General features: G+C 38.7%; 4 protein-coding genes across 5 annotated transcripts; 2 read left to right on the top strand and 2 right to left on the bottom strand.

Annotated features, from left to right (window-relative positions):
- Positions 1–9: 9 nt before the first annotated feature.
- LOC121982448 (SNF1-related protein kinase catalytic subunit alpha KIN10-like) lies at positions 10–4,674 on the bottom strand. 2 transcript variants are annotated; one of them, XM_042535508.1, is made up of 11 exons: positions 4,299–4,672; positions 3,723–3,913; positions 2,422–2,606; positions 1,892–2,074; positions 1,677–1,808; positions 1,406–1,591; positions 853–942; positions 700–786; positions 524–616; positions 264–449; positions 10–196 (listed from the first exon to the last, which is right to left on the bottom strand). In XM_042535508.1, the coding sequence occupies exons 2-11, from the start codon at positions 3,904–3,906 to the stop codon at positions 83–85; spliced, it is 1,440 nt and encodes a 479-aa protein (XP_042391442.1). In that variant the 5' UTR covers positions 3,907–3,913; positions 4,299–4,672; the 3' UTR covers positions 10–82. The 2 variants fall into 2 exon arrangements, with proteins under 2 accessions (XP_042391442.1, XP_042391441.1); XM_042535507.1 differs by having other exon boundaries at positions 10–449; positions 4,299–4,674.
- Positions 4,675–11,878: 7,204 nt separating this feature from the next.
- On the top strand, positions 11,879–13,310 carry LOC121982447 (two-component response regulator ORR6-like). The gene is made up of 5 exons (XM_042535506.1): positions 11,879–12,589; positions 12,672–12,718; positions 12,804–12,881; positions 12,945–13,015; positions 13,085–13,310. Exons 1-5 carry the CDS (start codon positions 12,475–12,477, stop codon positions 13,167–13,169), a joined length of 396 nt encoding a protein of 131 aa, XP_042391440.1. The 5' UTR covers positions 11,879–12,474; the 3' UTR covers positions 13,170–13,310.
- A 409-nt stretch (positions 13,311–13,719) lies between these two features.
- On the top strand, positions 13,720–15,555 carry LOC121982446 (pentatricopeptide repeat-containing protein At5g66520-like). Its single transcript, XM_042535505.1, has one exon. The coding sequence runs from the start codon at positions 13,854–13,856 to the stop codon at positions 15,447–15,449; it is 1,596 nt and encodes a 531-aa protein (XP_042391439.1). The 5' UTR covers positions 13,720–13,853; the 3' UTR covers positions 15,450–15,555.
- On the bottom strand, positions 15,552–20,326 carry LOC121982444 (pentatricopeptide repeat-containing protein At1g09900-like). Its single transcript, XM_042535504.1, has 4 exons — positions 19,057–20,326; positions 18,190–18,788; positions 16,465–17,329; positions 15,552–16,260 (listed from the first exon to the last, which is right to left on the bottom strand). The coding sequence occupies exons 1-3, from the start codon at positions 20,263–20,265 to the stop codon at positions 17,311–17,313; spliced, it is 1,827 nt and encodes a 608-aa protein (XP_042391438.1). The 5' UTR covers positions 20,266–20,326; the 3' UTR covers positions 15,552–16,260; positions 16,465–17,310.
- Between the last annotated feature and the right edge of the window lie 7,279 nt (positions 20,327–27,605).

The following is a 27,605-nucleotide window of genomic DNA, read 5'->3' as shown; positions in this document are numbered from 1 at the left end:
CGCACTGAATGTCTTCTTAAAAAAAAATGCATTGCTGAATTTCCCAGAATTCTAAGACAGTCGAGTGCGAGTGACAAATTTGTTACAGAACTCTAAGCTGCGCAAGGAAGGCAGCGCACAAATCAAGAAATTGAAGCTGAGGACCGCTCACTCTCTGCAAATCCAGGAGGTACTTCTCTTCTCTGGTCTTGTAAAGCTGCAAAACACGTAAGGACACGTGGTTGATCCTCTTGTAATGAAAGAATGGCTGTGATTGGGTTTACCTGCATTTCAAACTTCACTGCCGTGGTTATGCTTCCAGCACCGTCTGTTTCGTCATTGCCTTCGCCATCAGCACGGCCAGTAAGATAACGGCACTTGATGTTGTAATGCCCATTCTTCTTCCATGAAACATTCAGGTCTCGCAAAGCCTTGAGTACCTCTGTCATGATTTCACGATGGGCTCGGGTCTGGATGACCAAAAGATGTGCAAGTTAAAGGACTTATTAAATGCTTTGTTTGAGAGATGAGCAAGTGAGAGCACCTGAAGTCTGAGGGTCCATTTTCTTTCGGTTTGAGGGAAACTTGGTAGGCGATTTGGAATTGCTATGTCACTTGAACTCGTATGCAAATACTCCTGCAAAATGGAAAATGCATGCAGATAATCCATAGTTTCATGAGCAAGCCATGCAGTTCTATTTTAGATTAAGCAATGCGCACCATGGTTTCTTGGAAATCACCGCCAAGGTAGCCGCTGGTCGTGGCGCGGAATCGATTGTCGACGAGCAAATAGTACGAAACAGTTGCCTAATTTATGAAGACTAATACAATTAGTTGAAGTTGTCTTAGAAGCACTTTGATTGCAGAAAATACCTCATTTTGTATCCTGTTATGAAGAGATTCGATCAACTGGTCTTTGTCGAAGCCCATTTTAGTCACCTCCAGAAGGATGTCTTCGTCGATCTGCAGAATGGTCAACTGTTTGTGAGGCAGATTATAGAATCTTCAAGTCATCTACCAAGAACCGGGTTGAGAATGTAAAACATATGAAAATTTTTGATTAGCCGAAACAGCATCAAAAGAGTCAGAAATTAAAAATATAAGCAATTAACACAGCAGTCTTAAATGATAGTATCTATCATTTACAAATAAAAGGAGTGAATTCATGTAACAAATCTCAAGCACATAATACTGATTAGAAGGGGCAAAAATTTCATAGTCTGAGAATAACATGAAAATTGAGATTTTCTTCTAATCCGTATCATTTTTTTCACAACTGGATCCACAAATCTAGTAGTCAATAGTAACTCCTTAATCAGACCTTCTTAGGATTTTTTTATAAAAATAATACGTGTTCTTAGAAATTCTAGGTGAGTATTTAGAATAGAAAGAGTACTACTTAAGTAACGATTCCAAAACAACTCACCTTTTTAGCTTGCTGTGACGTATCTGGTGGAGGAACAGACAGATAGCGAGGAAGACGAATTTTGAACCATGCTTGTTCACGAATTTGGCCAATAGTTATTCTCTTCATAGGATCGACCACCAGCATTTTAGGAATCAAATCCCGAGCAAGAGCAGACAAATGACTAGGAAGAGTATATAGCCCCCCCTGGATTATCGACAACGGTGAATCCATCAATATGCTATGCTTGCGGAACCAGAACACAAAAAAAATGAGTTAGAAGATTTCTTGCCTTTATTTTCTTAAACAAGTTTGGTATATTCTCATCGTCGAAGGGAAGGGTACCACAAAGAAGAGCGTAAAGAATGACACCACAACTCCACACATCTACCTCAGGTCCAGCATAAAATTTTCCAGTGATAACCTAAAACGAATTAACTCAGCATCACAGTAAAAGTCCAAGTAAAACGGAAAACAAGAGACTAACAAAGAGGAATTTCTAAATACCTCAGGAGCAGCATAATTTGGGCTCCCACAGCTCGTCTTCAGAAAATGACCATCACGCATGACATTACTTAAGCCAAAGTCGGCAATTTTAACATTGCACTTTGAATCCAACAACAAGTTCTCTGGTTTTAGGTCCCGATGAACTACCATGTTTCTATGGCAGTACTCCACGCCAGATATAATCTATTTGGTGATGACATTGGTTTTTAACCAAAATGAAAGGAAGAAAGTCAGACATGTCAGTATATGTTCTATAGGTGATATCAATCTCAACAAGGCACATAAAACAATACAAAATATGGATGAATCTCTCTACCCAAAGACACACTGAACAGAAAATAATTAAAGGGAAAATAGTTCTTGGAAGCATTTGGATGAAACAGGATTTTCTGACCATTGAGTATGCATGACCTAAACACGAACCAAACCAGAAAAATCTACAGAATTCCCATTAGGTAATAAAATGTCAGAACTCTGATTTTCAGATATATCTATGGATGAGGTGTGAGAAAGAAAGAATTCTCAAGTACCTGTTGGAAGAAGCAACGAGCTTCATCCTCTTGTAACCTCCCCTTTTCAACAATATAATCAAATAGCTCGCCCGACTTAACATACTCCATGACAACATAAATGTCTGAATGTGTCTCAATCACCTCGTAAAGACGTATAATATGAGGATGCATAAATAGTCTTAAAATTTTGATTTCTCGTCTCACTGCAATGCAAAATCATGTCATCTAAATATATCAATCAGACAGAAAACATAAGAGGGCAGTGGGGCATCACACATAAACTTAAAAATGTCTGAGATTTGCTCGAAACATCACATGACATGGTCAATGCAATGGGCATGCTGGGATATTGGATGATTGATATGTATTAGAGGACAATGTTGCACAACTAATCACCAATCTCACTATAGAGAAGAAAATCTTTAAATTAGAAGATGTTTAATCATTGATTGAATGATGAAACCAAAAAGAAGAGTCATCCTTTTAAGATCTTACAATATATGATTACATAAGACTAGCAAAATAGTCTCAGTTTCAAAGAGGCAGGAAAAGAGAAAAACTAAAATTAGTTGTAAGTTTGAAGTATGCTAAAATTTATAAATCGTTTGATATATTTGAATGGTTCATTTTTACTTGTTAATCTTTATCAAGAAGAAATTGCTTTAGACCCCATTCAAGGATATCATAAATAAAAGTACTTAAGTAAAAAAGAGATTTAAAAAAAAAAGTCCATGCCCAGACTTATTTTAACATAATCTATTTTAATTGCATCAAGAGTATTATAACAACAATACTTCTCAATCTCAGACAAATTTTAGGCATGTTTTTAGTTTAAAATTTATTATCCTAAGCTAATTTCCTTGTTAATCAAGAGCTCTGAAATTTTTGTGTATTTGCAAATTGCAGAATTAATGACTATTAGATCCTTCTATATAGGTTGTTTGCAAGTGCAGAATAGCATATAAAGAAGAAAGATGGGGAAAAGCTTCCAAGTTCACAAGTAAAATTGTCCAATGCAAAGTAGATTTTGTTCTTATCTAATTAGCATTTCCTCAATAGATATGAGGTACCACAATTCTAATCAAACCGGTTATTAGATGAACTTTCTATTAACATCACACGGTCATACAATAGGGCTCTGAAACATAGAAGATATAAAATTATTTGTATTTTTTGAATAAAAAAATATCGTCATATTCAATCAATGTTAATCCTCAAACTTTCTGAAATGTAAATCAAGGTGATAGAAAAATGGTTACTGATATTTTTATCAAGTAATGCAATGAATATATTCAAGATGGAGAAAGATCTAGACATGCCTTTTTCTTCCATTTCCATGCTCTTTATTTTATGACGGTTGAGGATCTTGATAGCAACCTTGTGGCCCGTCGACAAATGCTCTGCAATTTTAAACTTGCCAAATGTCCCGATTCCAAGAGTCTTTCCTAGCTTATAATTTTGCAAGACAACATCAGCACTGCTACCTCTACCAGATCCTTCCATTTTGATTCTAAAATATTATTTAAAAAAAGGAAGTTAGCAAGTTTACTTCCCTGAGTACATGTAGCATTGAGGTAGAATATTACTTCATGAACACTTCCGCCATGTTATTTCCCAAACATACTTTGAGTTGATTCACATGAAGACTAAACTACTTGATGTTGAAAGGAATAAAGAAACTGAAGGTAGAACCAAATTAATGGGAAGAAAAGGAAAAGCCCAACCCCATACAATAGTTGACAAGAAAAAATCCTTGGAAGATTTTAATCAAGGCAAGAAGTAATATAATTCTCAATGAAATTGCACATATAAATGCGAATAACCAGAGTAAGTGAATAACCCATCGAATGAACAGTATCAAATTAAACAGAAGAAAAAAACAACAGAAAACTAACCTGAATCAGCGGGGGCTCGTTGTGCCCGGCGTAGTAGATAATCGAGAAGCGGCGAAAGGGGGAGAAACGGATCTAGGGTTTGGGACTCGGCGGAGAGAAGGAAAAAACGATCGTTCTATGGAAGTGCGAAGGCAGATGAAAACTAGATGATCAAGTCATCCACTCGCCATCGTCGCCACCGCCAAAGGCTGCTCGTTCCGATCGAATTCCACAAATGATCGGCCGGCGCAATGAAGGCGTCGCTTTCACTATTCATTTTGATTATCGCCGGAAGGCAAGTCCGTAGTTGGAGGTTGTTTACTTCGGAGGATGGAATCTGCTTTCATAAAGGACAGCCTTCACGGTACAACATCCCAGCCACTTACCAACTGATCCAGCCGCTGAGGGCATAAAGGACAGCCTTCACGACTCACGAGCAGCAAGACAATGATATTTTCGTCATTACGTTATTCCACTCTCTCTTACTCAATTAATATTTTAATTAAATTAAAAATAAATACTAAAAAATTATATAATCTCTATAAATTACTGATAAAAAAATTTGAATAAATTATTATTTTTATTATTTTATTTGCAATGAAAATAAGTAACATTCCTTCTTTAATATTATATATATTGGCAGAAAAATAAAAAAGCACTCTTACTTAGGGTTGAAAAAACTCCCTGAAATCTCGACCCTTCCTGAATCTCATCCCATTTCCGATCCAAAAATATCCTGAACTGACATTTTCCCGACCCGAAGGTTCAGGATTTTTCCCGTCCTGATCACTATCAGGAAATTTTTTTTCTCCCAACGGAAATCTTGTCCCGACCCGATTATATTATAATATTATTTTTTATATTAAAAATATTATTTTTATATTTTTTTATATTTTAAGCATCTAACCATTATGTTTATATTTTTGTCTCTCCATTTTTCTCATACTTCATCATAATTTTGTTTCTAAATAATTTATTGGCAATGTGTGAAGAAGATAGTCAGTTAATTTATTTTAGCATATGAAAATTGATAAAATGATATAAAGAATAATTTTTGTTATCTTTTAGGTTGAATCCGAGTATTTCTAAAGACTAAAGTCACCATATCATCAATTCATTGTTGATATAATGATTGACATGATAACTTTTATTTTTTGATTTTCTTGTATTAGGTATAAAGTATAAACTAAGTAGTAGTTTTAGTTTTTTTATTAGTTTTAATATATTTATGATGTGGAAGATATTTTAGTTTTTAATGGTTATGTACCACGAAATCATTTTAATTTATTTGTATTGTACTAAAAAATTGTTTGAGTCTCCATAGATTTTTTTTTAAAAAAATATTTTTTGGGATATTCTTATGGGTCCCTACCCGATCCTGAATATTCTGGATCCCGAACATTCGGGTCCCGACACTCTTCGGGTACGGGATCGGGAGAAAAAAAATCTCAATTCTTATCGGGACGAGTATTGAGTAAGAACGTACAGGTCGGGATATACGAGCTCGGACGTACAAGTCAGGATACGCAGACTGAGGCTTACAGGACAGGACTTACGGGATAAGATTGGCAGAGTAAGATAAACGGCCCAAGACGTACAGGTCAAGTTACGCGAACTAAGGCTTATAGGTCAGGATTTTCGAATAAGACATACGGGACAGGATACAGGATATTATGGCTTACAGGTCAGGACGTTCGGGATACAGGATAAGACGATACAGGATATTAAGACTTACGGGTCAAAACTTACAGGATACAGGATAAGACAAGCGGAATGGACTACTCGGACCAGGGCGCACAGTTTAGGGCAAGCATACTAAGATTTACATATCAGGATTTACAGGATGAGACACGTAGAACATGATAGGCGAGTCGGACGTGCGACTTGGGACATACAGATCTGTATTCATGAGGTGACAAACATAAGCAAGGGAAGGACAGGGAATGCAGGTCTGTGCTCACAGGTCAAGAATGGCAGGTACGAGAGACTTAATCCAGGGGTGACAGACCGTCCAAGAGTGATAGACCTGGGTGGACACGCACTATACGACAATCAAGCTAAGGAATCGTAACAACGTATCAGGGAATAATCATCGCATGTCAGGGAATATGCTAACGGTCTAGGGTCCGTCGCCCCCGATCCCTGCTCAAGCCTATAGGAAGATGTCATGTGTCATTCACCGCCAGACAAATTCTGACACTCGACATTCCCTGACACTTGTCAGACTCTAGAAGTACCCACTGCCATATAAAAAGGATGGTTTTTCCGACGCAGGTACGCTCACTTGTCTTTACGCATTCGTCTTTTCACTGTGATTCTGGGGAAAAAGTACTTGACTTGAGCGTCGGAGGGCCTGACCCGGAGACTTTTTCCCTAGTACTTGGTCTCTAACGTGAGGACGGTTTGTCTGAGTGTGTGTAGGACCCTCGCCTTGTCATCACCTATTTCCATTATGCCGACCTCCATGGTATGAACGCCCCCGCATTACTGATTATGGGTCGAGAATCCATGTGCAGATATAAAAGGAGCTAGGCTTAAGCTCTTTGGATATTGGGCTTGATACTAGTCGGGTGACCCGTAAGAGTTGGGAGCCCTTGAAGGGTTTGAAGAAGGGGGCGTCCAACAGAGGGTCCCTTATAGTAAGGCCAAGGGTCTCCCTTCAAGTATCAGGTTACTCTTGACCTGCTCAGTGCCTCCCCTACTTCGTTCAAGGTTTCACCCACATGATTCGATCTTGGATCATAGTTCTAGCTCATGCTTCTTTCGGTGGTTAGTCCAGGGGAAGAGTGATCTCGCTTTGATACCAATTGAAGGATCGAAAAGAATTTAGATATCTCCATAATAGTATGATATTGTCCATTTTGGACCTAAGCCCTCATGATTTTGCTCTTGGGCTCTACCCAAAAGGCATCATGCTAATGAAAATATCTTTTTCTTATAAACAAATGATTTTTTCCATGTATTTTCAATATGAAATTATGTTTGCAACCTTGCAACCCCAACAAAATATGTCATGGGAGATGGTTCGATGGCATATAGACGCTTCAGATGTTGCTCATGAGTAAATAGCATGTCGGTTAACTCTTCTATACTTACTCCTTCACTTTTGGCTATTATAGTAACTACCATAGATTCATACTCAGATCTGAGTCCGCCAAGGATGTAAAGCACCAAATCGACCTCTAGAAGCCAATGTCTAGTCCAATGAGATCATTCGAGATGGATTTTACCTTTTGTAAATATTTGGTCATGAATAGCCCGCCCTTTTTCACTGTATGTAGTTGAAGCCAAAGATGCATGTGGCATGCATTAGATTGTGAGGCTACCATTTTCTTCAACGATATCAATAAGGGCCTTGAGGTGGTGCAAGGGGGGCCAATGACTTGACCAAAGACTTCCTTTGACAATGTTGATAGAAGCCAATCTAGAAGATGTTGGTCTTGCTGCTCCTAGATTACATATTTGGGATTGGTTTTGAGCTCCTCTACACTGACTTCATTTCGAGTTACTATCGTCTCGACTGGGGTTACATACTCTCCAAAAACGAATTGAAATAAGCAATGACCTTTTAACACAGGTAGTACCTGGGATTTCTAGAGGTTGTAGTTCCTCTGGTTTAGTTTTATCGATATTTGGATAGTAAACGATGTCATTAGTTGTAGATTTCCAGTCATAGAATCGTTGGAATTTTCCTTATGGCTCTGATACCAAGAAGAAGAAGAACAAATAGATAGAAGGATATATATAGTATTAATTCTTGTAGTAAAACCACTATTGTTGATACACTGTTTAAAGAGAAATAATGATAAGAAAAGATCCTTAATATGTGGGATCATGATAAATACAATTAAATATAGATATTTAATTTACGGAATTAGATAGGATCACTGAGGATTTAGAGATAATTGTAAACCTGATCCGGAATTCCTAAAATCATGGGAAGTATATCCCTTAACATGGACACATCTTGACGCTTCCAGACCTACAACGATGTAACAATCCATGGGAACAAGTGGCGTAGCTAGGATTTTTTATCAGGAGAAACAATTTTAAAAAATTCATAAAAGAAGAAGGGAATAACTTACTCCTCTTAGAAGACCATTACTTTTGAGAAAAATAAAAAATATAAGATAGAGAGAGAAGCAAAAAAGATAACTTTACCTTCATCGTTAGCAATTTCAACTAGTTTTAATGAGCTCGACAACGACACAAAGAGAGTAAGGTAAGACAAAACATGACTATTCTTGTGGTGCCAACAAAATCCTAAAAAATGCAAGAAGAGGAAAAAGATATGGGGGCTGAGGGCTACACAATCTTGTTGTTGGAAGAGGGCGACAATTGGTGCTGCATTTCTTGCTTATTGGAGAAGAAAAGGAGAAGAAAAGAGAGTTCTTGTGCTTTAGAAGAGGAGTGGAAAAAATTGTAGGTTTATTTACATTGGAGAAGAGGAGAAGAAGCAAATAGGGAAGAAGAGAAAGAAAAAAAATAAAATTGAGGAATGGACGAAGGGGTTGCAATGTGCGTTGGGAGGAGAGGGAGAAAAAAAAAAGAAAGGTTTTGTCAAAAATATCCTAATTCCTTTTAAATCGATCGAACTCATGCATTTAAACATAAATTTAGTTTGGTTATAACTCAACTTCAAATCAATCCCAATTTAAACCAACATAATCCTTATTTCCGTATCCATCAATTGGATTTAGTTTAAACCCAATTCAATTTTAATTTAACATCCTTACTTCATATTTTATATATTAGTCCATCCGTTTATTATTATATATTTTAATTTTAAAATTCAATGTTTAATATTTTAAATAGTTATATTTCCTCAAGTAGTACCCATAGATAGCTTAGGTCATGAGCTTTCCAAATAAGTGATCAATTTCTATTTTCGACAATGAATGATGATGAATCGACAACTAAAAATGACAAAGATATATATATACATCATGTGAGAGGGGCCGATCACACCCTGTTGCTTAAGGTGGCTACGCCCCAGATGGGAACTAAAGGAATCTCCCCTCCATCTAGAAAAAAAAAAATTAATCAGATTTGATAATGTCGAATCTACGTGGCATATTCAATTTCACATAAGTTTTATATCGACCACCAATATAAATCAAAAAGCACTTACAATGAGCAATTCAAAAATTCAACATACTTTAATTACAAGTTTTAAAAGAAATCTTTCTAAATACGTTTTAACTGAAAATCAAACTGTTAATATCTAGAAGTCCACTGAACACTCTTATCATTGTAACATAGCCCCGCGGACAGTCTCGCCTCCGTCCAGGTTCCATAAGGACGATGAGCAATTAATTATGTGATCTTACTGCCCACCGGCTTGCTTGATAAGTTCAACCACACTTTAACTCAGTTTCTTGAAAGTACAGTCATAGTTTCCACGGGATGCCCGTAAGATCAACTTCCGACGGTCATATATACAATTTTCTTTATCCTCTTGGCGACTATAAACTGACCTACGATTTATCTCGCTTCTACGTAAACGTAATCCTACAAATGGAAGAACAGTTTTCTTGCCCTCTTTAATTTGCCCTGAAGCTCCTCCATCTGGCCGAAAAGGCAAACAAAGGCGGTTAACACGACTCAGCTTTAGACCGCCATTGACTCGTACCGCTTAATTACTTCCTAGCGAAGAGGAGTCCTTTCCGTCAAATTTATTCGGCCGCCATCAAAGCTCAACCACAGACCGAGCGAGCTTCACTAAACTGCTTCCGTGTCTTCCTCCTCCACCGCCGCCGCTCGAGTGGGCGCGGGGTGGAGAGTGACACGTAGAGCAAGACGCAGGGGGCACAAAGCCGGCAGCGCCACGTGGACGGCGCGGTGGCTGGGCGGCGTGCGGACAGACGTGGTCCTTAGTTAAACGACTTAAGTCGCGACTTTAGACCGGACGATGCCTTTTTATGATCGCTTCAGCGCCCGTGTCTCTCGTCGTTACTGAGATCCATCGGCTCCAGTAGCTGAGTGGCTGACGTGTCAGAAACTTACGCACATGTGCCATTTCGGGTAGCTGTGGTTGACGTCAATTCTCACTCGTCACAGTGAAGTCAGATTCTTCCGACACGCTCTTCATTTACGCTTCGGGGTACCTGCTCAGGTCAGCAGCGTTCCCTGCCAACTGGATCCAATAACCGGGTATAGGAATGGGTACCTAAAGATGAGTATATTATAGGCAGTTGTGGCTCGGGTGACGTAGAGCGATGATGCCATCGACATCCTCGCGCCGACGGCCGCTTGGTGGCCCATGAGCTCGCCGGCGAACATACATGGCATGGCGGCGGCGGCGGTGTTATTATCCCCCGACCACGGCGGCGCCGACGAGTCCTAAGTCAATATTAGGCAGATGATGATGATTGGAATAAATAAATTACTTATTTATTTTATCAACGTTGACTTCAGGAACCTGGTCAGTTTAAATGTCCCTCCTTTATTAAAATTCAGAATAAATAAGTAAAAATGATATTCAACTGGAATCTAATTTTCTTCTTGGTATATATGAATTATCACGTTGCAATTTAGTTGACATTCCATTCAATTACAAGCTGTCTAAGATTCCCATATAAACAATGGTTGACCTAAAAGTCAGAGTGGCCAGGTGCAGTGAAGATCTTAGTTGATATTATTTTTTGGTAATCTTTTAGTTTAACTATTAGATTAGGACGCAAGCACGATTTTGAAGAACACATTCAGTTGACTTTTCTTTTTTTTTAATAAAAAATAAAAATAAACATGAATGAAATCAAAGAGAATGTTTTATCATGCTGTTCTTGTCCTTTGACCAACCCCAGTTAGTTGACTCTGAACAAATTTTAGATAAAAATAAGAGAAATTAAATTCTTTATGATTTACAAATATTTGTCTTGGTTATTCCATTAAAACGCGGATGTGAAAAATGTCAAATTTACATTTCTTAATGTTCACCACATTAAGTCAACCCATCAAATTATTGTCCACCTACATCAACTAGTCAAAACGCTATATTGTTATTTAATCTGTAGGTGCTTATAAATTGGTTTAGTGGAATGCAATGTGAGCAAACAAGTATGTGAATCACCATAATACTAGTTGACTCGATAAATTATATAGCATGCATATTTTATTTTATCATATAATTTATAATTTAATCAAAATTAATTGTAACAGTTTTGACTCAAAAACAAATTTAAAAAAATACAATTTTATCAAAAACAATTATAAAAATTATTCAAGTGTTTTTAAAAAAAATAAATTTAAGCATTTTAAATACACGAAAGGGCATTTTTATTCATACACTAAAACACTATCTATCATTTAAAAATAATCAAAGATGATTTTTCCTTTTAATTTATCTATTGGAGTGCATACTCAAAAGCAAAATTCAAAATTTGATTCTTAGTTATCCAATCATCGATTCTAATTCTTATAGTTAGACCGACTGAAAATAAAGAGATATTTTAAATATAATATTTTTGTTGTTTATGTATATTAAAAACAATTTTAAAAATATCTAATTTTTTAAAATTTAAATTTTTATTGTTATTTAAAAAAATTATTTTAAAATAAAAATACAGTTCTAAAAGAGGAAGGTGGATGCTGTTCCTCCCCCAAAGATCTCTGCCGCCGCCGTAAATGCGGCCGGATCTACTTTTTTCCTCCCCGAATCTTTCCTCTCTCCCTCTCCTCCCCTTCCGGCAAAAGATCTCCATCGATACGCTACCTCTCTTCTTCCTCAATATTCTATCCATTCCCCCCGCCACACCGTCACCACCATCACCTCCAGCAGAAGAAGCACAAGCAGGCGCGAAAGCCAATGATTAAACTGTGAAATCTCCATGCACGTCCCCGTATCTCTCTCCCATCTCCCTCGGTTCCACTGCGCCAATCCCCTCCCTCCTCCCTCTGCCGCAACATCATGCGTACGATATCCCAATAGATTCGGCCATGACGCCACCGCCGTGATCTGATTCGCCTCGTTGCCGCTGGCTGATGAGATCAACCAGTCAAAGGCGTGGACTTTCTACCCCAGTCCGATCCTATAAGTAAGACAGACAGGATCCTGCCGAGATCGTATCGCATTGAGTTCGCCTTGAATTTCTCTGCGCTCTGCTTCTTCCCCTTTGGCTTTGGCACGTCTTCTGCCACTTTTGTTTCTCTCTGTATATAAAGAGGCGTTGCGGTGTGGTCTTCTACGACAGCGGCAATGGCGTCGTCGAGGGGAGGAGACGGGGAGCGCCAGATCCATGTGCTGGCCGTCGACGACAGCTCCGTCGACCGCGCCATGATCGCCAAGCTCCTCCGCAGCTCCAAGTACAAGGGTACCGGAGGAAGTCTCGTTGTTCTTGTGTGTTTGATGAAATGAGAGGTCTTGTTCTTCATGTGTTTGTTGTTTTGCTGCAGTGACGGCTGTAGACAGCGGGAAGAAGGCGCTGGAGCTGTTGGGGCTGGTGAGTCCCGGCCGTTCACTTGTAAATCTTGCTATTTTTAAGCTGTTTCTGTGAGCTTAATTGAGGATTCTGTTCGCGATGGCAGGAGCCGAATGTCAACATGATCATCACAGATTACTGGATGCCGGAGATGACTGGATTTGAGCTTCTCAAGATTGTTAAGGTGAGACACACAATCTTCATCTTCATCCACCAAGAAAGAATACTAATATCAATTTTGGATCAGGAGTCCTCTGAGCTAAGGCAAATCCCTGTGGTCATAATGTCATCTGAGAACGTTCCTAGCAGAATCAACAGGTAAATTGGGAAATAAAGTTGTTCGTTCAATTGAATCTCGACTTAGATTTGATTGTTAATTTGATGCAGGTGTTTGGAGGAAGGAGCAGAGGATTTCCTGCTGAAGCCTGTGAGGCCTTCAGACGTGTCTCGGTTGTGCAGTAGAATGAGATAGGAATCGAGTTCCTGAGGAAGGAGAGAACTTAATTTTCTGACTTTTTTGTGTGATTATTTGTTTGTTTTGGTGTTCATTTTGGAGTGTGGAGAGAACAGAGTGGAGGATAAAGAGGAAAAGAAAGCGTTGTGTTCCTTGAAGCCTCTATGTCTCTTCTGTGAACTTGTGCAGTTGTTATTCGAGTTAAATTGTTCAGAAATTTCTCACTTTTGTTGTTTCTGAGGAATTCTCTGTTGGATGAGGCGGAAGGTCATTTGGCAGTCTTATCGATTGTTGGATTTTTGGCGAATCTAACGTAGCGGGTCAATCAGCAAATCTCTGTGGATTCTGGTTGACTTTTGAAGCAGTTTGGTTAGATATTTGCGGGTCTCGCGTCATGAAAGGTGGTTTCCCGTGGAAAGTTGCGCGGTGATTGCCAATGACAAATAGGGAAAAAAAAAAAGTAAAAAAAAAAAATTGTTTCTGATGTTGATTTTTGATAGAAGAAAATGAAGGAGGTTTTTTAGATTGTTTTCTTAAATTTACAATGTAGTTTAGTCCTGTTCTTCAGCGCAAGGATTTAAGATGAAAAGGTTGATGTGAATGTATTTGGAAGGGTAAAAAAAAAAGTTAATTTTCATTATTTTTCATGATATTTTGTCTTGTCAACGATCGTGGCATTGACAGTCCGACGGCTGCCGAGAAATGCCGCCGTCGTTTAGCAAATACCTCAAGTCCGACCGGCGAACCCTCTGCCTTCTCCGCCACCCCCATCTCTCCCTACGCGGGGCCCACCAAATCCACGCCCACCTCCTCGTGTCCGGCTTCATTTCCGACCCCTACGCCGCCGGCAAACTCGTCGCCTTCTGCGCCGTCTCCCCCCGCGGCGACCTGCGCCACGCTACCCTGCTGTTTCGCCGCCTCCCCTGCCGGTCCGCCTTCCTGTGGAACACGATGATCCGCGCCCACGTCGAGCGGGGCCAGGCCGGCGACGCCCTGCCGCTCTACCGCGACATGCTCGCCGCCGGCTTCCTGCCCAACAACTACACCTTCTCCTTTCTCCTCCGTGCCTGCATCGATCGAGACTCCTTATCTGACGGCCGGAAATTCCACGCCCTGATCGTCGAGCTCGGTTGGGAGGCGTATGACTTCGTCCAGAACGGGCTGCTCCACATGTACTCTTCTTGTGGGTGCCTCCGCTCCGCTCGCAAATTGTTCGACGGAAGTCCCGACAGAGATGTAGTCTCCTGGACTGCCATGCTCACTGGCTATGCGAAACAGGGGCAGATGGCGGATGCCCGCGAGCTGTTCAATCGAATGCCTGAGAGAAATGTGGTGTCTTGGAGTACTTTGATCGGCATGTATGCTCAATTTGGGAGATTCAAGGAAGCATTGGATGTCTTCAATGAGATGCAAGTTTGTGGAATTCAGCCAAATCAAGCAGCCATTGTCGGAGCTCTGTCAGCGTGTGGCTCTCTCGGGGCACTGGATCAGGGGATGTGGATTCATGCCTCTGCGAGGAGGAACGCAATGGAGTTGAATCGAATACTAGGAACCGCGCTGATTGATATGTATGCTAAATGTGGGTGCATCGAGAGTGCTGTGGAAGTGTTCGAGTTAATGCACGAGAGGGATGTGTTTGCATACACAGCGATGATCTCTGGCTTATCGAACAATGGATGCATCAAAGAGGCATTGGGATTGTTTAGTAGAATGGAAGAGGAAAGAGTGAGGCCAAATGAAGTCACTTTCATCTGCGCCCTTAGTGCTTGTGCACGAATCGGCTTTGTCGATCAAGGGAGGATGATATTTGAGAGCATGGCTGGAGTCTACCATATCAAGCCCGGAGTCGAGCATTACGGCTGTTTAGTAGATCTTTTGGGTCGAGCAGGGCTTGTTGAAGAAGCAAAGAAGGTGGTGAGCGAGATGCCCATGGAGCCTGACTCGTATGTTTTGGGTGCATTGCTAAATGCCTGTGGAATGCATGGTGTGACAGAACTGGGGAGGGAAACGATCGAGGATCTAAAGAAATTGCGCCTTGATCATGGAGGCGTTCATGTGTTGATGTCGAACATGTATGCGTCGGCCGATCAGTGGGAGGATGTAGCAAAGGCGAGGAGGGCAATGGAGGTGAGGCAGGCAATGAAGGTGCCTGGTTGCAGCATGGTTGAAGTTGATGGTGTTGCATATGAATTTGTTGCTGGAGATCGATCCCACAAGCAGATCAAGGAAATTATATCGGCGATAAGGGGGATCGATAAGCAACTTAGATTGTTCAGTAATGATCCTTCAGCAATTTAGATTATAATGACATTTTTCAAGTTAGTGATGCCGAGATAGGGTTTAGGGCAATCAATGAGTGAAGAGATCTACAAGGGATCATTTAGTTAACAAAGTTCATAATTAACACTGCAATTTGCATCATAATTTAATTTCCATCAATTCCAATAGCCATAAAATATCTTTCATTTTTGATTTATTAGCAAACGAACATATTCATTGGAACAATTTCTTTGAATGACTGAGATTAAGAAGGCATTGAATGGTATCTATCAGTTTATTGGGCTAGCAAGTTGGACATCTATGGGTTTCTCGGGGTGGAATGCTTGTCGGTTGAGAAGCAGTGTCACCTGGACATCACCGGCACGGCAGGACATGAAACGATCCTCCGCCTCAACAATGTCTACTCGATCCTGTATGCCCCTGTTGCTCGATACACCTATGACAAGGTGTCAATTCTAGTTTTTCTTAGCCATTTCTTTCAAAGCAAAGGAAAAAGTTATTTAGGATAAATAAATAAATTGAGTTGATTAGTTATAACAATGAACGGTTAAATCTTTATTTTGCAGCCATCATTTGCTATACGATTAAAGAAAAATACCTATCATGCATATCAAAAACTCTAATTATATGAGGTTTTGGAGCATTTCCTGATGATCTCAGAGTTCCAAGGCTATATTGAGAAGGCATTCTACTAGAGTTGCTTTGTGTCTGAGAACCACGAGTACACCGTCTTCTTCGTAGATGAAATCGAGCGTGTTCGGTGCTTAAAATGAGTCCGTGTATGACCAAACCTAAGCGGTGGCAAAGTAGGCAGATCCTGAAGATGATCCTAGATACCATCCAAATCCGCCGTGTCAATTTCATATCATAACAGTTTGATATCACATAAATTCTGAAAGGATCTAAAACTCAATATTTTTGAGGGAAAAGGGACTTGAATTTACTGATAAGGTAAAGTCAGAGTAAGAGAATGAAATGCTACATTGTAAAGATATGTTTGACTGTTGTGCACAGGATTGTTGAGAGATCAAACCTTGCAGCTTTGGAATTCCTGATGTCGAAGCAGCCTAGGGGAAATGTGAGGATACCAGCAAGAATAACGTTGACACAAGAATATCCAATATATTTGCTCAGGTGACCAAATTCCAGTGCAGATACCAAGAGATCCAGAAAGGCCATCCACAAAAGATTCCAAGGTATCTTTCATAATTTTAAAAACCATAGCCAACCATCAATTGCTATTAACCATTCCGTCGAATCTCTAAAGATTGAACGAATAGATCTTTTCTGTTTGCAATTTAGGATTAGATTTACAAAGAACATCCAAGTATTTGTCATTTGAGGGATCAGACAATATCAAACTGGTGGTACCGGCGACCTGGTGCAGCAACATTTGAGAAGTCCTCCATAGTCCTCATCTCTACAAACTCCACAATGCCCAACGTAGAAAGACTTCAAAAAGCTGCTGCCAGACACAAGAGAGGGAATTGGAGGGCTCAAAAGAAAGGCTACTTCAAAACACAATGATGGCTACTGGAACCCCATACCCTTTCTCCCACCAGCAAATGTTCCTGAAACGCCAACCTCAACCTCAAAGCCACCATCCTCTTCAAGAAGACAGAGGAGGAGAAAACTGCTGATGGTACCACGACTCCACGAGCAAGAAGAGAGACAGTAGCACAATCGATCTGACAACACTAATGGTGATAGCAGTGATCTCGGCAGCATCTGTAGGATTCAGGAGAAGAGAGGTGGTTGAAGCACAGGGCAGTGGATTTCAACAACACAAAGCTGGTAGCATAGCCTTAGAAGTCTTCAATAGCTCCGAGTTGCAGATTCTGTTGGCTGGAGTAACTTTGTTCGTCATTGGAATGGGAATTCAGGCTAACGGTTTGATTCTATTGTAAATAAAGAAGGATTTAGAAGATGGCAATTTTTGGTATAGGAAATAACTCGAGCATAAAAATATTCAGCAGAGATAACCAAGAAATTTGGAGAATCCAAATGATTGTAAGATATTTAAATGCAAGCACATATGATATATCCTAATAACACAAACTCTCTTATATATTATTTCCCAATATGAATAGTTCAGAACAAACAAAATGGCTGGCTGAAGAAAATAAGCTAAACTTCAGATATATATTATTTGATCAAACAAATTAGCTAAAGACAAAGATATCTAGCTGCCAAAAAGAAATAGGATATAAGGGTACTTGTACCCCTCAATTAAATGAACTGTTGCATGAATAATTTAACTTTCTACACAGTGAGAAGTAGATATGCAAATTGTAACAATTAATAATGCATAAAATATCTAAAACCTGATTGATTTGGAGGCAAAAAAAATGAGTTAGGTGCATGTCAGGAAAACAAACCAAGCAAATGCTCCTTGCTTTCAGTTATTTACATGTCATTACAGAGACATTACAATCATTGTTTGGACAAGCACAACCATTGTTCTCAATAGGTATTTTATCAAAAGAAATTTTTGACCCACAAAGTGCTTGGCTTTGGAGAGAAAAAAAAAATAGTGGGTGTTCATCTAGATTAAGAACAGTCAAGAGATGGGGAGAAGAATATGTATTTGCTTTAAACATTGCAGTCATGGCGCCTTAAATAAATAGTTCAATATATTATAAGTAAAACGTTATGCCTATTAACAAAAAATGTGCTTCCTAAATACTTTGATCATCCATCGATTTGTACAGAAAGAAACAAGCATTCACAAGAAGAGATTCAAAATAAGAAAAAGTACCTGCCACGTTTTTGTATATGTTTTTCTATTCGAAGCATTTTGTCTAGAACAATACATACTTTGTGTATTTCTCCACTTTGACAAGAACCAATCATGCAAAATGCCTTGATCAAATGATTGAAAATTTGGGCATCAAAATCCAAATTGTGGGCTAACATTTCTTCATATAGACCTAGCAGTTGACCAATCTTTCTACTCCTGACCAGCCAATAGGACAAATGTGCAATTGCCTCTGATGGGTACACACCTTCAACAGATCTCACAAAATTAATGGCCTCCACAAATTTCCGATTCCTACAAAGGCCATCAACAATGGTACTATTGGTAATTTTGTCTGGTTTAATGTTTACCATATTCATCACAGCGAAAAGATTCTGAAGTTCATCAATTTTTCCTGCTCTATAGAACTCGTGAATCAGAATGTTACATGTAACAATATCAGCGACAAACCCATTGCTCACAAAGATATATTTTGCAGTCATGTATTTTCCTGCTTTACAGAGGCAATGTATAACAATATTGAAAGTTTCTGTGTCTGGGCGTATACCCTTCTTCAACATATCAGTGAAGAGCTTCAAGACCCAAGAGAATTTTCCAATCTCACAAAGCCTGCTCATTATCGTATTGTAGCTGACTACATCAATATATATTCCCAACTCCAAGCTCCTCTCCAAGAGGTCCTGCTCTATAGAACTCGTGAATCAGAATGTTACATGTAACAATATCAGCGACAAACCCATTGCTCACAAAGATATATTTTGCAGTCATGTATTTTCCTGCTTTACAGAGGCAATGTATAACAATATTGAAAGTTTCTGTGTCTGGGCGTATACCCTTCTTCAACATATCAGTGAAGAGCTTCAAGACCCAAGAGAATTTTCCAATCTCACAAAGCCTGCTCATTATCGTATTGTAGCTGACTACATCAATATATATTCCCAACTCCAAGCTCCTCTCCAAGAGGTGGTTACCTTCCCAAACTGAAGACTCACGACAAATGTTATCAAGCACAATGTTCAGTGTGACTACAGTAGGACATAACTTCTTCTCAAGCATAATCTCCAATTGTTTAAAAGCAGCATCCGCCATGCCCGCTTTACAAAGCCCACTGATGTATGTGTTGTATGTGACTGCATCTGGTTCCCAACCATACGATACATCGCTCTCTAAGATATGTGCAACCTGGTCGAAGTAGCCATGCTTGCACAGCCCATTAATCAATATATTGTAAGCCACAGCATCTGGCGGGCAACCGAGACTCCTCATTGCTTCCATCAACCTCATGGCTGCCTCGACCTTCCCCTGTGAGCAGTATGCCTGAAGGAAAGGAGTGTAGGAATGTGCATTTGGCGCACAGTTCCCTAGGAGCATTTGATCCATTACATTCCATGCCTCCTCGACCATCCCAGCCCTGCACAACCCCGCGATCAGCGTCGAGTAGGTGACCACATCAGGATCGCAGCCGCTCTGCACCATCCATTCAATGATCTGGCGTGCCGAATCAAACCTTTTGAGGTAAAAAGAATAGTACTTCACCAGAACTGTTAGAGGTCCAGCATCCAGCTTGACACCTGACTTGATCATTTCATCGAACACCTTCTCGGCATCCTCCGATCGGTTCGCGGCTAGGAGCGCGTCCAATACGGTGGTGTAGCAGAATATGTCAGGATCACATTTGGCTTCCTTCATGTCCCGGAAAAGCCTGAGGACCTCGTGCAGGTTGCCGGCGCAGCTGAAGGCTTTCATGAGGAGGTTGTAGTGGAAGGGATCGGATTCGAGAGGCCGGGCGCCGGGTTCTGGGAAAGAGGAGCGACTCTGGGCGGGGAAAAACTTCAAGATCTGGGATAACCTGGAGATGAAATCCGAGGAGTGATCGGTCTCTTTGCCGCCGACGGCGACGGGGACGGCGCTGACTGGATCAGAGATCGTGCTGTGGCCGCGGAAGGAAGGCCGGCGTGTCGAACGGTGGCGGATGGCATCCATGAAGAAGCCGAGAGTTGTGACAGCGGATCGGATCGCCGTCGAGAGAGAGGAGGAGGAGGAGGAGGAAGAAGAGGGAGAGAAGCAAATAGCCATTGAAGAGGGATTTTGCAATCGCGACCAAAGTAATTAATTAATGGACACATTTGGGACTTGTCTAATAGTTGTAATTGTGTTGAATCCTTATCATGTTTATCATTTGAGTTAATAAATATAAAAATATACAAAATAATATAAAATAACTAAAATTTTAAGCAATTTATATATATATATATATATATATATATATATATATATATATATATATATATATATATATATATTTTAAATAATATATGCTTGTATTGTCTAACTTATCTAAATTCGTTCACCTCTAAATTTATCAATTAAAATTTGATAATCTATCAAGATTTTATAATTTAATATTTGCAATGGAGGGATGTAAAATCAACTCAATTGAGTTGTTAGATTCAATGGGTTCATTCTAATTCATTTAGCAATTCGAACACCTTGCTCGACTTAATCAACTCATTTTTAGTTTTAATATGAGATTCTATTAATAAATATTACGTGGTTAGGATTACTTAAAAGTTCATCTGAGTTTACTATATGAAGGGAAAAAAGAATCAGCATCTAAAGGATAATTAAAATGACTACTAAATCACGTGGGCCGCTATGGCTATTCAATGTGGTTTTAACCCTCCATCAAGATCCCATGATAGATTATAGAAAAAAAGTAATATTTGAGAAGAGAACATACAAGTGGTAAGTAGCAACTAGCAAATAAACAATTAGAGTTATTTAAAGGTGAATTTGAGTTCAGAACATAAAAGAGAAAAAATAATTGTTATCTAAAGAGTAATCCTAAGGGCATTCATGTCAGATACTCTAAATATACATTTTACTTTAAATTTTATATTTTACTTAAAAAATTCTTTATATCAGATACCCTATTAATTTCCTAAATTTAGATTCTATGAACAGAAACTCACTAAATTTAGGGAATGAAAACGCTACCTCAAACATTAAATAATAATAAAAATATATAGAGGAGAGAGAAATAATAATAAATAAATAAAGATATGGTAATTATAAAGTAACTGATGTACCATGCATTGAAAAAAGATTCTCTAAATTTAATAAAATTAATGATTTATTTTAAATTTTAGAAATATTGATAAGGAAATTGATATGAATGCTCTTAAGCTCCCACAAATATAGGATGTTGGAGAAAAAGTCAGACCATATTTCATATTGCAATTGTCCAATACGTAGAGAGGAAGAACATTACACCACCATACTTAGTTCATCAATGCAGTTAGGTCTACTAATAATAAATTATATACACATACTGCGGCAGTTATTTAGTATTTTTATTTACAATAGATACTTCCAAATTAACTACATGGATAAAAAATAAAGAATTGTAATTAATTATTTTGATTAATTGATAAATGTGTCTCAGGTAAAATACATTAATGTTCATCTTGAGTTCCAATAGTAATAAACGAACAAACAATAAGAAAAAATGTTCATGTCTTCATCTATTAATTAATTCTTGTGGCATTGTCGGTGAGACTGGTTTCAACATGAGAAATCTAGCTAGTTGTTGAAAAGGTCCTCCTCGAGATTAGTAGCGAATTCTTGGACCTCGGCATCCGTCATCACATTATCTTGTGTCAAAGGGATCACTCTGAGAAGGTCCTCCTTGAAATAGGCGGCGAAAGAAGAAAAAATAGTCGTCTTGATTTAATGAATTAAAAAAATAATTTAAAAATAAAGAGTACAATGTTTTATATGAAAAATCTAAACCCTAAATTAAAAAAGCAAAAGATAAAGTTCCCCTAAAAAATATAAATAAATAATTCTAATAAATTTATATAATCTAACATCCTTATTCAAACTATGATACAGTCAGAAGCATTGAGAATTTATCAAACAAAAACTGGAAACGCGAAGCGGAATGAATCTTGGTAAACATATCAGCTATCTGCAACAAGAAAAGAACAAAAGGTAGTGTGATAGTATCAAGCTGTAGATGATGATGAGTGAAATGATAATCTATCTCAATATGCTTCATTCTCTCATGAAAAGCTGTATTGCGCGCAATGTGAATGTCACTTTGATTATCATAATGAAGAGCAATATGTTTCTGAATAAAAATTCATATATATGCAAGCAACCAATGTAGCCAAACAATCTTACGAGTGGTAGTAGCCATGGCACGACACTCAACTTCTGTGGAAGATCTAGAAATAACATCTTACTTCTTACTCTTCCAAGAGATAAGAGAATCTCCAAGAAAAATACATAAGTCGGTGGTCGACTTATGATCCATAAGATCACCCACCTAATCAACATTAGAGTATGCACAAAGCTCTAACGAAGAAGTAAAAGGGAATAAGAGACTCTGAAACTGAGTTCCCCAAAGATACTGAAATATGCATAGAACAGCAGCCCAATAAACTATCGTCGGCGCAATGATAAACTGACTAACCATATATACAACATACACAATATCATGACAAGTCACAGTGAAATAAATCAAGCTTTCCACAATTATACGGTAGAGGTTAGGATTTGGCAAAGGAGAACCATTTGATGGAGAATACCAAGCATTAGTCTCAAGGGGAGTATCAACTACCCTGTTATCAGTGAGACGTGCATGCTCAAATAGATCAGCTATGTACTTTGACTAAGACAAGAGATAACCTTTAGCTGGAAAGGCGATCTCGATCCCTAGAAAATAGTATAGTAAACCGAAGTCTTTTATAGCGAAACAACGAGCTAATTCAAATTTCAAAGACTCAATTTCATCAAAATCGACACCAGTAATTATCATATCATCCACATATAAAGATAAAAGTATATGACCTGCACGCGTATACTTGACAAATAAAGTTAAATCATGATTACTGGGACGAAAACCAAGTGAGGTAATCACCGTGGAGAACTTCGCAAACCAACCACTTGGTGCTTGTTTGAGTCCATAGAGAGCTTTGCGAAGCTTGCAAACTGTTGGTCCGAGTAGGCCGACTGGAGAGGGTTGAGTTGCCTGAAACACTAAAACAAAAACGTACATTTCTCAACTTTCAACTTAGATTAGCAGTAATAGCATAAAAATAAACAATACGAAACTAAAAGAAGAGACTCAAAATTTACTTGGTTACAACCAGGGTGATTGTTAATCCAAGGCAAATGAAAGCTCACTAAGAATCTCCTTCGGTGAAGGCGGAGAAACCTTTTACACACTTAACAGCTCAGACTATTGCTAGAAAATAAATCTTAAGTTGTTACATCTTTCCTAGGTTCAGGGGTCTTTTTATAGCCCTTGGAAAAACTTATCCGCAGGCCGAAGGTGCCTTCCATAGGGCTGGAAGGCACCTCAAGCGAGGCACCGGTGGATAAAGTTTTATCCACTACAACGGCTCGAGCCAGCTTGGTCGAAAGTGCCTTCCATAGCCATGGAAGACGCCTTCCATGATGAGTTAAAGGCGCCTTCCATGCGTAAGGAAGGCACCTTCCATGCGTAAGGAAGGCACCTTCCATGAAGGCTTAAAGGCGCCTTCCAACAGAAGGCTTTAGCTTCTTTTCTCTTTCTCTTGCTCTTTCGCTTGGGTGATTTCGGCCAATCGAAATAAGGCTCACCCGAACCCAATTTCGGCATTCTCCTCGAGCAGCTTTCCTCCTCGATTTTTCGTCCCTCGGACCGCCGCGCGTGTCCTTCTCGTCCACCGGTGTACTCTTCCGCAGCAACTCGTCTCTCAGACACACCGAGCCCGTCTGCTCTCTCCTGTGTCGTTCTTCTCACTAGCCGCGTCTATTGTTCGACTTCCTGTGCTTCTAAGCTCCTACACACTTAGACACAGGGATCAAAACATAAGAAAACCTAACCTAACTTGGTTCATCACACCAAAAACAACCTTCGAGTTCTAACACTCTCCCACAGTTTTGATGTAAGCAACCCAAGTTAAGTTAGGATAAACTAACCATAAAGTATAATAAAATTGTAATACCAAGTAAAGATAATAAAATTACAATTATGCAATTAAGTGAAAAAAGATTTTCAAATTTAATTTAATTTAAAATTTAACTACTACCTCTCCCTACACTTAATCTTCCATTCTCCCCTTTGATCACATAAAAAAAACTGGGACACAAAAAAAATCTAAAGATAACTTTTTCAGAAAAAAATAGATTTCCCAAAAAATTCAAAAAAACTTATCAAGTTCTACACCACCTCCGGCTATGCTTCGAAGTTTTCTTAGGTCGTTTGTTTCCTAGGATACAACGACTAATTGTAATTTCCACCAAGCACTGATGATCATGGTGAACTGAGTGGTACCCGAACTATCACGGGGACTCCGCCGAGCAAAAGTTGCACGATAGAGGAGGAGGAAACGTAGGTGGAGAGTTTTTGCTGTTTTTCTATGTACGTAACATTTTGCCTGTGGTCGCAACCTCCTTATATAGGAGTTCAGACCAATGACAGCGTTAATGATCGTTATTTGCCAGTTTGCTAGCTGTGTAACGTCAATGTTTTGCTCGGTTGTATTCATCTTTCTTTAATGCATCCGTTTTACTCGGCTACATTAATTTTTCTTTAATACATTCGTTACACAAGCAAAAAAAATGTTTACGTGACAAAATATTTATTATTCCGCTTGGGCAAATTTTGCCTCGACCGGTTCGACATTCAATGCATGTAAGTCGTGCCCGCGCACGAATCAACATGGTTCAGTGCAATCCGGGCCCTGGATTTGTAACCACCTGTGCACCCACGCGTGAGAGAGAACATCTCCCCATGCATTTGTTCACATCCTCAATGTATGTGAATCAATATAAACTAACCAATATGCCTTGAAACTCCCAATGTTGGACTAAAGTCTCATTCACAATGAAGTTTCTATCCTTTTCACCTCTTTTCCATTCACATATATTCAATCAGGTGGTGTCAAATGTGGCAGTCTCCAATTGGAGGGTGCCCATCGTGTAGGACCCATCGTCGTAGGACACCTCATAGCGGCAGTCGTCGTCCATGTACTGGTCTTGTGGTAGTATGCTGACCCTGACGTCGACGAAGTACTCGCCACTACCCTCCTTGAGGTTGGAGACCATCTCCGACTCGAAATCCTGAACACAATAGCTTCCAACTCGGGAGAGACGTCGAATGAGGAAGGCGACGCGCCGGAAATCACTCTGTATAAGGTGTTTAAGGCAGAGGCTACAACCGGAGAAGTTGCAGACTGAGATCGCGCCACGGTGGAGCAATTCTAGTGAAAACTTGCTGTTGTGGACAAGTTTAGGAAGATGGCGGTGGTGGTGAGCTCCCGGAGATGAACCAGTTGGAATTCAGTGACGCCGACTACGAAGGCAACCCAATAAAGCAGTATTGAAAACAGAGGGGTAGTAGAGGACGCCACTATTTCATGAAGTATATTGCTCAACATAATTTCTCAAGTGACTAGTGCATAAAAAAAGATATTGAAATCTCAGACCTTATAATGGTAGTACTTATGTGCTACCCCAAGAATAATTAACTAACTGAGATTATCATTACACTTGTTCATGTACTACAAGATTCTAAACCAACTCTAAACTTCAATGTGATTCTTAAAGCCAATGAAGTCAAAAAAGCTGGAAATGAGTTGAAGACGAAGCAGAAGCAGAAGCAGAAGCAGAAGGAGAAAGGACCACTCTGCACAAAAAGGAAGCCTTGTTAATGACTTTAATACTCAGCATGTTCACGAGGATGCTGAACAAAAAGGAAAATAAAACAAAAAGGAAGAATAAGTCTGAAGAGTAAAGAGACTACTGGTTTGAGCGTAGTGTCTTCGCATGTCATCAAAGAAAGAACTTGCCCTTTACAGTGGTGAAGTAAAGAAATGGATGCTCCTCCTTTTGTTTAGTTTTCATTTTTGCATAGAATAGAGATGATGTAGCCATTAAAATAGCTCAGACTTATAGGTAAATGAGGGATTGAAAAATGTTTTTGTTAGTTGAATTAACCTGGTGAAAAATGAAGTTGCATGATTTTTTAGGTCATTTACAGTTTCAATGTTCCAAAAATTTGGTCAAAAAGGTTGCACGTTGAAGGTTTGAGAACATGACCTTGCATCGTAATCCTAGTTGAGCAAAAAACAACATGATATTGCCCATTTTAAATTAAAATTTTATGATTTTATTTTTATTGTAACCATTGTAGTCGAACACAATGTCCCGTCAATTCGTCCAAGACTATTATGAGAGAAGTAAATCATAATTAAAAGAGGAGATAAATGAGAGGATCAGTTATTCCGAGGTATAGGAATTTAGACTATAGTAGCTCTAAAATTTAACCTTTCCTTCGTGAACAAATCTGTCATCACTTGCCTAAGCCTGTGGATCTTGAACTTGCCTGATAGTGAATACATTGTTTGATGGAATGAATTCAATGAAAGAAAAGGGAGACATTTTTGTGATATAAGAAATATGATGATGATGTTATGCCTATCTCTCAATTGATGGATGCATCTACTGCCTTTAGCTTCATTGAGATGTAAGTCTTCTCAAGTAAATGCATAGGAAATCGTAGGACACGTTTCAACAAATACCAAACATTCGCCTTGCTTTAACCTAAGAAAAAACACATTACTTAACAAATAAGATTGGATTGGATATGGACTCGAGAAAAATGCTAAACTTTGTAGAACAACATAAATCATTCATGGCCATCTACAATGAACAAGGAGAAGAGGACAAGGACAAGATATATATAGTGGAAGAAGAACACTCAAACAAAGTGGAGACGTTGCGATAAGAGATTGGATTGAAGTGGGCAAAGCAAAACTCTTCAATAATTGAGCATAAAGGACCAACTAATTAAGTTATTCTATTTGTTTGAGAGAGAAATGTCAAACTCACTCCTACTTGCATAAAATCTAAGACATATGAATTAAATTTAAGAAAAAAAGGTGATGGAGAAGGTTCAAAAATTTGATATGATGGAGGGTGTTGATGTAAGATAACTTGAGTTTGAGTTGAGCAAATAAAAGATATTTTATAAAAAAATATGTAAAATTTAAATTTAACTACATTACCATTAAATTTACTATCTTTTTAATTTTAGAAAAGGGGAGGAGAAGATAATTTAAAATAAATTTAGTTAAGTTAGAATAATTTTGGCCAATATTAGCATTGAAGTAATTTTGCTAAAAAAATATTACAATAATGTCGGACCAATATGAAAACTAGAATAATCTTTTGATAAAAAAATTAAGGTGAAGTATTCTTTTATTTTTTTAATATGATAATACTAAAAATAGAACCCACTTTTTCTAATTCTAATGGACAAATAGAATATATATATAATTTTACATTTTTCATATTTTTTTTGTATAAAATTTATTTTCACCTCTGGAGTTATGATATATAATGGTAGGACATCTATATTGCCA

The sequence above is a fragment of the Zingiber officinale genome, chromosome 5A, assembly GCF_018446385.1.
Source record: "Zingiber officinale cultivar Zhangliang chromosome 5A, Zo_v1.1, whole genome shotgun sequence".
Classification (NCBI taxonomy): domain Eukaryota; kingdom Viridiplantae; phylum Streptophyta; class Magnoliopsida; order Zingiberales; family Zingiberaceae; genus Zingiber; species Zingiber officinale.
This window is presented reverse-complemented; position numbering and strand designations above follow the sequence as displayed.